Raw genomic sequence first — 13,208 nt, 5'->3', positions numbered from 1 at the left:
CAATCAGACCGCACTGTTGAGTTGAGTGATGGTGCGTCGCGACATCGACGCTGATTCAGTTCCTTCCGCTCCGAGCAGATGCATAGCCTGAATCTTGGGAGTGGCGCGACCCATGCACTGCCGATGCCGTTGATGCTGTAGCCTTCCGCTTGCCGTGGTCTGGACATGCGAATCCGACGAGGACTGTCTTCTCGGTGGCTCCATGTCCTGGTCGTCCGTAGCTCGGGCAAGGATCGATGGCATGTTTGTGGTATAGACATTTGCAGACTGAATACCTTTCGACTATTTGGTAGCACATATTGTAGTGGGCGGTGACGTCTCTGCAAGGACGCTGGTCTGTGTAGGATACGGTGAGCTTTTGTACAATGGTGGTAGTATGCTGTACAGTGGTTTGCAGAACGTTGTTCAATGTGAAGATGCGGAAGGTCTCAAGGCAATGTTAGGACCGTCGCCGTCTTTTATCTGAACACTTCTGTGCCAGCCTGTCCATGCGGCTCCGGCAACGATAGAAACGTCCGTTTGGTACAGCTCGAGGATTGCATCGCTTGTTGAACAGCCTTGATGGATATAGTAGTAGGAGACTTCCAAGGTCCAATGAGAATGTGAAAGGTCCGAGGTCAAGAGGTTCTGCATATGCACGACGTATGACCCTTGTCGCACGTGGATGGCACGAGGGAAGGTGCACCTATACTAGGCTCCTACCGTGTATCTAACGATGTTATGGAGTTAGGCTGTCCGGATGAAAGATGATGGGGCTGGACTGCGCGACCAATAGGACATCGCAACTGTCTCGTGTCAGGCATATCGATCTGGTAGCTTGACGGGTGGAAAGTGCGACCAGAACTCTAAGTCAGCAATCGAATTTGTGTCCATGGTCTTGGGCGATTCTGAAACCGGTGATGGTGTTCACCCACTACTCAAAAAGAGTCATACATGGGCCTGATCTGCAACATGCATATTCGTCGCTTGCCGATGCGCGTGCAGTATCGAAACGGTCGTGCATAAGGCCTTGGTTCTGTATGTCAGAGGGAGAGCTAGATAGCATATTTTGCACGAAAGGCATGATAACCTTCAGCACTAGTCGTGCAGAACGTGAACGTACTTTCAGTCTGTGCCGATGACGAAGATGTGCTGCGTGCAGTGCTCCGGACGTGCTTAGCACAAAGCAGCTGGCAATTCTGAATGGAGAAGTATCCCGTAGAGGAAAGAGTGTCATCAGCAGCTTCGGCCAAGAAGCTGAAATAAGCCTCTTGGTGGATGTAAGCCCATTGAGCAAGCAAGCGAGACGTCACAAAGGCTTCACTTATCGCGATCGCATCGATAGCGATGGTGCGCGTAGTTTAGCATTCGATTCAAGCAGTGTCAGAGCTGAAGATGAAGGAAGCGGAAAGAGGAAGTTACAACGGGTTAGGCCGGGTCCGTCTTGGCATCATGATGGCATTTTTAGTCGCGTAATGTTGCCGCAAATGGACTGTGCTTGACGGTGTGCCTTGAGATGGGGGCCGCTCTGACTCTTATGAATTCAGAATGATATTGACCAGACGAAGTAAAGTAGTTTTGCGCTGACAAATCCCAGGAATTTTCGTCGAGACACCTAAATAATACTGCATGTTGGCAGTGCTAAAAGCACGTAAGCATGGTGATGAGCGGAAGTGCGAAAACATATGCTCAGAGCGCGACGATTATTGTTCGAAAGCACTTGAGCTCGAGAATGCAGTTGACGGAGCTTCGTTTCATGATTGCCCGTATTGTTGCTCGCGATCGTTATACGGAAGGAAAGTCATCATATATGAAACTCATACATTTTGAGACTCGTGTTCGTTCCGTCATAATTGGCGTCTGGAAACACGCCAGGCCACAGCCATTACCGACTTTTAGGGCAATCATGTCGCCAGCCAATGATGTGTGCAGTCTTCCCCAGTCGTCGCATTTGCATGGAAAGCGGCATAGTGTAAGGCTGATTCACATTTACCTACGCGATATCGTAGGTAATGTGCTTTTTCTAATTCCACAGCCATGGTACTGGTAACAGCTTCCCTTGCACGTGTCATGCCGCATGATGCGGCTCTGCGGAACGCCTCAAGCATTCGCCACACGCCCTGTAAGGCCACGGCCAATATTTTGTGTCTGCTTCGAAACCTGCGAAGGAGGGTAAGTCATCAGAATGTGTCGCCCGTTGTTGTTTTACGTCGTATGAAAGAGCCAATCACTGTCTGGGTTTGGTTGCGAAAAGTTGAGCGTAGAGGCCGCCACCATCGGATTCGGGTTCATCTGTGATGGGCCCTGTGATAATCCTGATGCTTGACCTTGACCCATGTTATTGTCGGCGGAAGTTGGCATTCGTGGAAAGTTGAACAAATCAAAGACGTCCAGATACTCAAGCTCATTAACTGCCGGTGTATTTGCGCGGGTTGGATGATATGATTTGATGGCGGCATGGGGCTGGCGCGAAATCAGGAAATCAAGGTCATAGGCACACCTGCTTCTGGTTAGTGTTCTGAGAATCATCAATCACGAATGGAATGGCTTACCGTCTCATGTCGGCCAGGATCTTCACAGTCGAGGGTGTCACACGTTCCGGACCGGAGTGCTGGGATGTCCTATACTCTCCAAGGACACGGCTCAGAATCTCACTATACCTGCTAGCCACATCCCAGTATTGGCCCATCTCCGCCAGTAGTGTGACGAAGAAGTCAATGTCGGGGTCAACTTCGTGATCCATGATGGACCCATGCACTAGGGCCACGCGAGCACATACCCACGCGGAGAATGCGAATGGAGGCCCGACTTTGTCGAGCAAGCCACTGAACTTCACGAATCGACACAACTGACGCATGTTTTCGACCGCAGACAGGCATCTTTGCATGGCGCTGTAGGATGATGAGAAAATTTGTGAACTTTGACTCGGATAGGCTGCGGATGAATTGAGTCGGATGGTAGCGAACGCATATGCAGCATGCAGCAGGAGCCAACCACAGTTGACGGGTTTCGCTGGGGTATTGGTCTTCATGAGTCGTGTTATGTTGGCAAAGTCATCCGGAAGGCTGAAGTGCCACGCGTTGAGCTCGCTATCTAATGCTCGATAGGTGCCTTGCCATTGCTCGACATCTGCAAGGCTTCCGATATCGATTGGCCGCTTCAAGAAGAGATGGATGCGACTCAGGATACCGAGAAGCTCACAGTGGTAAGCGAAATGACCGTGGACGTCCAGTAGATTCGTTGCATATCGGTTCTGGCCAGATTGTCGAAACCATTTCGTCTCTACCGACTTATTTGCCGAGAAGAGGTCATCCCGACACGGCAATCGGCGATCGACTTCTTTGTCGTCTAGTGCAAACTCGAATGCTGTCGCTACAGTAGCGTAGCGGTCCAGCAGATAGACTGCCCAGAAGAGCCTCCTACGCTCTTCATCTTCGATGGGTGAGCGAGAGTCTGGCAACACCGAAGCTCGCAAGGTTGCAATCGATGGATACATAGGCGCAGCAAGACTTGAAGTCGTCTCAACCGACAGACCGAGCTGTATCACACTTCGACTGATTAGCGCAAGGAGGTTCCAACCAGGCGGGCCATTCGTGTTGCCAGTCACATCCAGTGCTAGTATCACTAAGGCTTGCAATGCGCGGATGCTCGAGTTTTCCAGCCCAAAGAGCTGAACTCTCTGCTTCGAAGAATTGTGATAATGCTGGCGATTTTCTGGCGACAGTCGAGGATCTCTTGAGAAGCGGAGAGCAACCGCAACGATCGCATGGAGCACAACTTTATCGGCTTCTGCAAGTGGTGACGGCCCGAAAAGAGTGTCCAGCGTGGATTTCTTGTCCAGCAGTGGCAACCACACATTGACGTGGCGGAAGTAGAGATCAACTAGTGTATACAGCAGATCATATGGCGGCAGAGGAGCTGTGTTCTCGGAGTACGATGTTTGGGGTGGAGGTGGCATAGCTGCTGTAGAATGGGGAGAGGTTAGCTGGGTATGAGCTGGTGATGCCTCGGAATAATGGTGTACAGACTGCGCGTTATGGTCCACAGGAGCTGGTTGACCTGTGGAATATGCCAACGAATGTTGCCGGCTCGTTGGAGGTCTAAGTTGTGGATCGATCATCTGCTGCTTCGTGGCATTCCCTTCAGCATCGTAAGGCATTCCAGGCGCAGCAAATCCATTATGAGGTACCTGTCCGGCCAACTCTGATGGTTGTTGATGCGAGAACGACCCCCGATCAGTTAGGTTGCATGCTTGAAGGTGCGCCGCAAGCTGACGGCCTTGGTCGTAGATGATGCTTTCCAATCTATCTAGGCGCCCCTCAAGTTCACGACCATAGCCAGCCCTCAAGCCTGGTTTTTTGCGCTCCTTGTACTCGCATGAATGCTGATTCTTGGAACACCATCCACAAGCGGGCACCGCTCGATCTGTACGACGCTGGTCAATCGCCAGTCCTTGATTCACCGATGAGCAACTTACCACACTTGACTTTCCTCTGCTTACAGGCTTCGCAACTGTCCACATTCATGTCAGCTCATGCTCACCAGAGACTCAAGAGAATTCAGCAGACGTCACATTGGTTGGTCTCTTCCTCTTCTTGCTTGGACCATCCTCACTAGCTCCAGAATCGTCGCTCTGGCTAGCCGCAACATCCTGGTTGGCGCCGTTCTCCTGCTGCAACAGTGACGAATCGTAATAGCTAGATGCAGGCGGCCTCTCTTCTGTCATCATAACGACGTCCTAGAGGTGAGAACAAAGCGATTCAAGTTCGGCGCAAAATACAGCGAGATATTCTATCAGTCAAGAGGTGGCGGTGACACCTCCCACGAGTTGCCGATGTTTGTGGATTCTCACTAGCGCGCTTTGGAGCTCCCCCACCTTTACGAGAAGCTGGCCAGCATCTGTTCGTCTAAACTCGCTTTTCTTGACCAAACTCGCAGCATGATGTCTCCAAGCTTCCGCTCCGGTTCATCGCTGGCCGACAGAAGGTCTCATGCGCGTCGAAGCTGGTCGGTACCGGCAGAATTTGTGTGAAAAGAGCTGTTCCCTCTATCTTAAAAGAGCTTGCTAATCAAATAGCACTCCCGACCCTCCCACCCTCCCACCCTCCCGTTGACTGTTCAGCAGAACCATTAGAGCTCTCAGTACCCCAACAGACCACGCAAACATGAGCGGCACACCCTCAGTCAAGTCCTTCCCCACGATCAAGGCCATCAAAACCTTCGTCACCGAAGGCGTAGGCTCAGGGGGCGACTACCACAATGTAGCAGGCGGCCACTGGCTAATCGACAGCCCAATCTCAACACCAATGTCAAAATGGGAAGAATACAGGAAATCCCGAACATCATGGGGCATCAACGTCCTCGGCTCCTTCTGCATCGAAATCGAAGCCTCAGACGGCACAAAGGGCTTCGCAACAGGCTTCGGGGGTCCCCCAGCATGCTGGCTCGTTCAGCAGCATTTTGAGCGGTTCCTCATCGGGAAAGACCCAAGGGACACAAACGAACTCTTCGAACTCATGTACAGAGGCTCCATGTTCTACGGCCGGAAAGGTCTCCCCGTGGCCGTCATTTCAGTCATCGATCTCGCCCTATGGGACCTCCTAGGCAAGATAAGAAACGAGCCAGTCTACAAGATGATCGGAGGCGCCACAAGAAAGAGACTAGATTTCTACTGCACAGGTCCTGAACCAGCCGCCGCAAAAGACATGGGCTTCACGGGCGCAAAGGTGCCACTCCCCTACTGCGCGGAAGAAGGCCAGCCCGGTCTTCTCAAGAACATCGAGTTCCTCAAGAAACACAGGGAAGCGGTGGGCCCGGACTTCCCACTTCGAGTCGACTGCTACATGTCGTTGAACGTTCCCTATACAATCGAGCTCGTCAGCAAAGCGAAGGAGGAAAGCCTACACATCGACTGGTGGGAAGAGGTCCTCTCCCCAGATGACTTCGACGGCTTCCAGCAGCTCAAGCGCGCCCACCCGGACACGAAGTTCACGACCGGCGAGCACGAGTACTCACGTTACGGCTTCAGAAAGCTCATAGAGGGCCGCAACGTCGATATCCTGCAGCCCGACGTCATGTGGGTAGGCGGCATGACCGAGCTCCTCAAGATCGCGGCTATGGCCGCCGCATATGATCTGCCCGTCGTCCCACATGCATCAGGATCATACAGCTACCACTTCGTTGTCTCGCAGCATAACTCGCCGTTTCAGGAGTACCTTGCTAACAGTCCGGATGGGAAGTCTGTGCTTCCTGTGTTTGGGGATTTGTTTGTGGACGAGCCGATACCGGAGAAGGGGTATTTGGATGTTAGTGTGCTGGATAAGCCGGGCTTTGGTCTGACGTTGAATCCGAATGCTAGATTGGTGGATGCTACGGGCTTGCTCGGGATGAAGCCTGGGAGGTCGTTGGCACCGCCGGAGCAGAAGAAGGAGTCTACGGGTGAGGTTGTGGATCGGACGGATATTGCGGGTGATCACGTTGCGTAGATAGTTTGATAGAGAATAGAGTCTTTGCAGCGTCGCTGAAGTCAAATCTGAGACAATCATATCGTCCCGCGGTTCCTCCTCAGATCATGTTTGCACGCGTGGTTGCTTGCATACTGCGTTCAGTTTGCGACTGTAGCCACGGCTGTCTCGGGGCTCTGAGCCATCTTCGGTCGAAGATCGACCGACAGCGGCATGTGAATTTATTCTTCAGAGATAGTGGATGTGGGTGGAGAAACTTGTTCGGTGACAGCTGCAGAGATACAATTTACAAAGATGTGAGCCGAGTACCAGAAAGTAGTGCTCAGACACAGATGTGATACGATCAAGATAGAATACAGCGTCCTGCAATCATCGTGATATCGGAAAAATCACAGACATATACAGCACACCAAACACTCAAGCGAGGCCGGATTCGATTGAGACTGCAAAGAGCAAGACACGATATCATACTAAAACAGCTAATTCCAGGGAAAGCTATTATCATTCCGCAAGGACGTCTCGTGCCCAACGCACCACGCCTTTCAACTCAAGAATCATAAACACAAGTCTAACACTCCACGATGCCACTCCCCCCCTTCTTCAACCAATCCGCCAACCCCCACACCCTCTGCATAACAGGCGGCCTCACAGGCATCGGCCGAGCCATCTCCCTCCTCTTCCTCTCCCACGGCGCCTCCGTAACAATAAACTATTTCCCAGGGCACAACAAGAATGACGACAACCTCCTCCAATCCATGCGTGAAGACGCACTATCCGCCATAAAAGCCCGCAACCCAGATACCTCCGTTGCCTCCGTCGACGACGTCCCTCTGCTATGTGTCCCAGGCGATATCAGCGAGCCCGAGACAGGCGCAGATCTCGTGCGCAAATGTGTTGAACGATTCGGCCGTGTGGACACATTCATCTCGAATGCGGGTATCTGCAACTTTGAGGAGTTCCTGCATATCTCGCCTGATTCGTTCGCGAGGCACAGAGATACGAATTACTCCGGGGCGTTTTATGCCGTGCAAGCGGCCGCCAGACATATGTCCGGCCAGACTCCAAACGCCGATGGATCCCGCGGCTCGATTATCGGTGTATCTAGTATCTCGGCGTTGGTCGGTGGTGCGCAGCAGACGCACTATACGCCGACCAAGGCTGCGATTCTGTCGCTGATGCAGAGTACTGCGACGGCGTTGGGACAGTATGGGATCAGGTGTAATGCCTTGTTGCCTGGGACGATTCGGACACAGCTGAATGATGAGGATCTGAAGGATGGAAGTGAGAAGAAGGCGTATATGGAGGGAAGGATACCGCTGGGGAGGCTGGGTGATCCCAAGGATATGGCTGGGCCTGCTTTGTTTCTTGCTGTGGGTGAGTTGAGTGGGTATGTGAGTGGTGCGGCGATATTGGTTGATGGCGGGGCTTTTGTGAATTTCCAGTGAGAGTAACTATGGAAGTTTCAGGCAAGGCTCAGTGCCGCCCAGAGAGTGATAATGTTCATGAGGATGATGTAGCAGATGGCTAACGGCATGATTGCATGATTGGCAGATCCGACATAATTTACGGTCGAGCCGCTGTTGCCATCGTCGCCTGGTCCACCAGCGTAAGGGTCACCCTGTATTTTGGGTCAGCAGCTGTTGTTGTGTTTCTCGTGGTGCCAACTTACGGGAGGACCCCAGGTGTAGTAATAGCCGGTCCATGTAGCACAATCAACGCTGAAACCTTGATCATCGAAGCATCTCTGCCTCAGCTCCAATGGGTTCCTTGACAACGGCGCCATGGTTATGAGTGCTGATTTCGAGAATTCTGTAGTGCTGTGGTCCTTCACTGGTATCGTGTTTACTGGTGTGGACACTGATAGGCTGACTTCATGTGTTGCAGTGAATGGTGTGACTACACCGTCATACACTCTTTCGGACGGCGGCACTGTGAACAAAGCACCCGACTGACACAGCAAATAGAGGTAAGGAAGAAGCTTCATCTTGAGTACTGTGATCCTCGCTCGCTTTTACCTCTGCTCCCGTGCCGGACGGGAGTTCTGGGAGATGCCCGCTTCTCCATGGTGACATTTAGACTCTAGTATATGCTTCTCCCAGAGCTCGTGCTGTGCTTCATCGTCTCCAGATATCCACTGCTAGCTCTGAGCGCCGTCGGGCACGAATACCGTGCCGTACCATTAGCTTTTGCGCGGAGAGAAATATATGATTGGGCGGTGAGCTCGTGGCCGACTGTGATTGGTCGACAAAATCGAGATGAAAGTGGATTCGACGACTTAGCCTGCAGCAGTGCCAGACGACAAATATCGACCAAAGAGACGGTGAACTGTGTTATTCACGTTTCCAGTAAAAAAGGAGTTCATGTGTGATGGAGCAAAGTGAGGCGGTCAGGTCGAGCACTTATCGTGCCAAATTTGCGAACCTACCCCATTAAGAGCTTCGAGTTCTGTATAGCCGAGCTCGACGCACGTTGTGGCTGTATGTACCCTTTCATAGGTCGATGATTTCGACATCGTCGGTGGACTGAGCTGGTGCTTGATCACGAGGTGTGTCTGGCGGCGGGAGTGAACTTAAATCGCCACCAAGTATTTCGAGGGTCCTCTCGTAGACTCTACCGAGACTGAGAGCGATCGATTGGTTGCTGGCACCGTCTTCAGTGTCTGTCACATCAGTCTCCATGTCGGTTTCGTCCTCATCGGTCTCCATATCCTCCTGTCTCACGTTCAGACCACTCTTTCCTGCCACCTCAATCATCTCATACCGTGTTTCTTGGGCTAATGATCTGATGCGAACCTTTTCCGTTGCGCTTATGACATGCGCCACCGCTGGGTTGTCTGCCGTCGCCGACAGAAGCCTGGAGAACGCTAGGTCAAATTTCCTTGCAAGGGGGAATGAGGTCGTCACGAATGGAAAAGAATGCATGTATCCTCTGAAGTGGCCAGCAAGAGCCAGAAGATAAGGTATCTGAATGGATGGGGTGGCACTAATCCAGACAACATCGAGGACAGCATCGATATCAACGATGATCTGATCGAAACTTGTGTAGCCAGACTGGAGACTTTGGTCAGACTCATCGGCAGCAAAGCTTTTCGCGTATCGACGCGTGATAGCCAGAATTCTATTGTCGATGAAGTTGATCAACGAAGTCTCCTTGTGCGAGGCTGGCAGCAAGGGACGGGATCTCGGTACTGGCAATTGATCTGAAGGGATGTGGGTGTGCTCCGAGGAGGCAGGCGACAGGAGGCCGTTCTGAATCTGAGTACCGGTCATAGTGGCAGCGCCGAGTCAAGCGGCCAGCTTGATATTTTGCACGGAGAGTGGACCTGTATCTGTACCTTCACCTCAACCTTCGGGAGCAATAGCGACTCTGTAGATCAATCAAAGGGCGTATGACTCAAGTTCCGTCAACAACGTAGATGCAACGATTCGCAACGAATGCCCCGAAGCGCATTTTGTACTTTGCGAAAGTTATACCGTTTGTTCTCAAAGTGACGCCTAGGAGACCCAAAAAGTGAACAAAGAAGGCAGCCTCGAACCGCTCCCTTCCAGTTGATCGATTTCACCCTTTCAAATGACGTCAGACGAAAAGCGTCGAATACCAACAACCTCGAGTTTCATCTTCTTCACTTTCACTGCTGGGGTCCTCCAGGGTTGTCATTTCGAGCTCAGAGTTGCTCAGCCAACGTCGCCTGATCGATATCTCGATTCATGGTATCCCACTTGAACTGCGCAAGTCCCAAACACAATGTACAACCCACCGCTTCCAACTTCTCTCGGAACAATCCATACCGAACCCTGCATTGCATGTGCCATGTTTCGCAACACTGATAGCTGACAGACACCAGAGTTGATGTAGAGCTGATAGTCTCTAGAACGGCAATGGCCACTAACAGACAATTCGCCTTCCCAATAATAGACTCTCACATCCACCTCTACGCCGCAGAACACCTCCGCGATCTCTCATGGGCACCCAGCCTACCAGAAGGCCATGTCCTCAAACGCCAGAATTCAATAGCAGAGTACCGTGCTGCCACACAATCGCAACCCAACCTCCTCGGATTCGTATTCGTCGAGACAGACCGCAAGTCGTCCATGTCCAAACATGACTGGCAACACCCTCTCGAAGAAATCGAGTTCCTGCATCGAATCAAATCCGGCACACCTAGAGAAGGAGAAGGCCATGCCCCCGAGGACAAAGATCTTTTGTTAGGCGCCGTAGCCTGGGCGCCCGCCGCTGCTGGTTTGCCAACTCTCCAGAATTACCTCGAACAAGTGCAGACTTCGCAGGACTTCCACGCAAAAGATGGCCTTGTACGAGGTGTCAGATACCTCCTCCAAGACAAGCCGAAGGGGCACATGCTCAACACAGAGATGTGGAAAGGTCTCCTAGTCCTCAGACACACAGGTTGCAAGACCTTTGATTTAGGAGTCGACTTCCGGCAAGGCGGGCACTGGCAACTGACAGAAGCCGTCCAAATGCTGCAGAAGTTCTACGCGGAGGGCCACGGGCAGTTGAAGATCGTGGCCAACCACCTATGTAAACCGAATCTTCGCCCGGATGTAACGCAAGAAGATAAAGCCAAGTGGGAGCATGCAGTGAGAGCTCTAGCAGATCTGCCGAGTACATACATGAAGTTATCGGGTCTCTTCTCGGAGCTGCCGTCGCAGGATCCGGAGAAGCCGACACCCACCGCGGAACTACTTGAGCTTACGAGGTTCGAGATGGACGTGATCTTTGACAACTTTGGGCCTGAGAATATCATGTTTGGATCTGATTGGCCGGTGTGTAATGTTGGCGGTCCTGGGCCTGAGAAGTCGTGGGCACATTGGGTTGAGTTTGTGGCTGCTGTGCTCGAGGATAGGGGGTTGACAGACGAACAGAAGGCGAGGGTTTGGGCGGGGACGGCGAGGGAGGTATATGAGCTCAATGTAGATCTTGAGGAATGGGAGGCAAGGTAGGCAATTGAGTTCAACCGCCGAAATGCTTATCTCGGAAAGTACAGCATGCAGCCTCTCCTGTAATTGTACCACAAGCCTGAAGACTACTCCTTTGCACTCTCATCCTTATCCTCCTTCCTAGGCTGAACATTCAACCCCATCCCATTATAAAGTTGCGCCCCCCTTCTCCTCTGCTCCTCATCCTCATCCCTCCTCTGATCCGCTAACGTCCTAACCCTCGCCCCATTACCACCCCTAGCACCACCACCACCACCACCCACAGTCTGCCCCGGAAGACCGTGCGCGTCCTCCCTCGACGCTGTACCCGCACCCGCATCTGTCTGCGCTCCGCTTCCACCACCAATTAACCTCCCCAACCCCCCAAGCAACCCCCCCACAAGCCCCACACCAGCACCCACCACACTCTGCACACCCCCAACCACACTTCCCGCTACCCTCACACCACCGCCACCCGCCCCATAACTCTCAACGTACCCCCTCACAGGAACCATAACCATCGTCGCACTCCCACTCCCACTTACACCCTCGAGATCAGATAACGGCGTATCTTCCTCGCCCGCCTCGATGGTTCGATTAGGGTGGGGTGTGAGGATCAATTTTAAGTTGTAGGGCTGACCAGCTCCAGTGGTGGATTTGGAGGTGACTTCCCCATCAACCCAGGGTCGAACGTGCCTAGCGATCGTCGACTCAGCGGTGAAACTGGAGCGAATCGTCGACCCATCAAACAACCTAACTTGGAGACGGATATCAGTCGATTTGGGATCGGATGTTGTCGAGTTTGCGGCTCGCAGGGCGGAGAGTTCGGCGCGGCGTTTGAGGGTTTCTGCTTCGAGAGCGGCGGCGCGGTCGGAGTCGCGGCGGGCGCGTTTGTCGGAGGCGATTTGGGATTTTATGCGGTGGCGTTCCTGCTCGGCGCGTTTTTGGGAGGCGATGTAGGCGGTGCGTTGGGTGGTTGTTGAGGATGTGGAAGGGGAGGATGAAGGTGGGGGTGGTGATCTGGCGGTAGCTGCATGTTGTGAGGGTGTAGGTCCACTAGATGGGGAAGACGAGCTTCGTGCTGATGGCTCATTGACAGGTGGGGCGTTACCTTGCATTTTCGAGGCTGGTGTGTTGAGTAAACGGTTCGTGACTTCATCTGGGAGTTCTGGTTTTGTGGTCGTTTCGGACTGTGCCTGGATGTCCTTGACTGTAGCAGTGATTTCATCGATATTCAGTGATTGAAGAAGGTTGAGCTGAATGGTAAGTAGATCCTTCCCTGAGACACCTGACGATACAAATTGCTGGGTTAGCTTTCTGAAGTGATCGTAGGCGTTGTTGGGTAGCCGCATTCGGCCTTCTGAGGGTGGCAGGTCTATGTATCCTGCAACGACAGCCTTTGGATCGGAAGAAGAAGCCTCGTCAACTTCCATGAACGTGCCATACCGCGCCTCTAGTTGCTGTTGTAGCTGTTCAACTGTTGTCTGTCCATGTTGGTAGTTGGCAACAATCTGAGCATTGTATATGATGATCACTGCTGGCGTCGCCTGCACAGGACATACAGCATTGAGGTAGCCGGCTTGTTCTGAGCCTGCTTTCAGACGTAATGCGACCGTGCTTGACCTCAGCTTATCTCGTATTTTCGAGTCGAGAAGGACGTCCTCCCACCGTACGGACCCGTCCTCATCGTCGGAGACGAAGCACAACAGAGCCTTCTTCTCTTGTAAGGCCTTTCCAATAGCACCTTGCAGGTTTTCACCGTCTTCAAATATCGATTCTTCGTCAGCCATCATGAAATAGAACGAGTGGAGGTTTATGGCTGATGCCGGTG

The 13,208-nt window shown here is 52.5% G+C and overlaps 7 protein-coding genes across 7 annotated transcripts; 3 read left to right on the top strand and 4 right to left on the bottom strand.

The window, feature by feature from the left end:
• Positions 1-2,184: 2,184 nt before the first annotated feature.
• PMZ80_009403 (uncharacterized protein) lies at positions 2,185-4,708 on the bottom strand (the record flags this gene model as incomplete). The annotated part of the gene is made up of 4 exons (XM_064877798.1): positions 2,185-2,479; positions 2,532-4,404; positions 4,457-4,491; positions 4,548-4,708. The coding sequence occupies 4 exons, from the start codon at positions 4,706-4,708 to the stop codon at positions 2,185-2,187; spliced, it is 2,364 nt and encodes a 787-aa protein (XP_064726523.1).
• A 436-nt stretch (positions 4,709-5,144) lies between these two features.
• On the top strand, positions 5,145-6,464 carry PMZ80_009402 (uncharacterized protein; the record flags this gene model as incomplete). The annotated part of the gene is made up of 1 exon (XM_064877797.1): positions 5,145-6,464. The coding sequence occupies one exon, from the start codon at positions 5,145-5,147 to the stop codon at positions 6,462-6,464; it is 1,320 nt and encodes a 439-aa protein (XP_064726522.1).
• A 560-nt stretch (positions 6,465-7,024) lies between these two features.
• DHG2 (L-rhamnose-1-dehydrogenase) lies at positions 7,025-7,888 on the top strand (the record flags this gene model as incomplete). The annotated part of the gene is made up of 1 exon (XM_064877796.1): positions 7,025-7,888. One exon carries the CDS (start codon positions 7,025-7,027, stop codon positions 7,886-7,888), a length of 864 nt encoding a protein of 287 aa, XP_064726521.1.
• Positions 7,889-7,905: 17 nt separating this feature from the next.
• Positions 7,906-8,226, bottom strand: PMZ80_009400 (uncharacterized protein; the record flags this gene model as incomplete). Its single annotated transcript, XM_064877795.1, has 2 exons — positions 7,906-8,061; positions 8,113-8,226. 2 exons carry the CDS (start codon positions 8,224-8,226, stop codon positions 7,906-7,908), a joined length of 270 nt encoding a protein of 89 aa, XP_064726520.1.
• Positions 8,227-8,932: 706 nt separating this feature from the next.
• PMZ80_009399 (uncharacterized protein) lies at positions 8,933-9,712 on the bottom strand (the record flags this gene model as incomplete). Its single annotated transcript, XM_064877794.1, has 1 exon — positions 8,933-9,712. One exon carries the CDS (start codon positions 9,710-9,712, stop codon positions 8,933-8,935), a length of 780 nt encoding a protein of 259 aa, XP_064726519.1.
• A 609-nt stretch (positions 9,713-10,321) lies between these two features.
• On the top strand, positions 10,322-11,401 carry LRA2 (L-rhamnono-gamma-lactonase; the record flags this gene model as incomplete). Its single annotated transcript, XM_064877793.1, has 1 exon — positions 10,322-11,401. The coding sequence occupies one exon, from the start codon at positions 10,322-10,324 to the stop codon at positions 11,399-11,401; it is 1,080 nt and encodes a 359-aa protein (XP_064726518.1).
• An 83-nt stretch (positions 11,402-11,484) lies between these two features.
• PMZ80_009397 (uncharacterized protein) lies at positions 11,485-13,167 on the bottom strand (the record flags this gene model as incomplete). Its single annotated transcript, XM_064877792.1, has 1 exon — positions 11,485-13,167. The coding sequence occupies one exon, from the start codon at positions 13,165-13,167 to the stop codon at positions 11,485-11,487; it is 1,683 nt and encodes a 560-aa protein (XP_064726517.1).
• Positions 13,168-13,208: the final 41 nt, after the last annotated feature.

The sequence above is a fragment of the Knufia obscura genome (genome assembly GCF_036327395.1).
Source record: "Knufia obscura strain CCFEE 5817 isolate CBS 148926 chromosome Unknown scaffold_13, whole genome shotgun sequence".
NCBI classification, from domain to species: domain Eukaryota; kingdom Fungi; phylum Ascomycota; class Eurotiomycetes; order Chaetothyriales; family Trichomeriaceae; genus Knufia; species Knufia obscura.
This window is presented reverse-complemented; position numbering and strand designations above follow the sequence as displayed.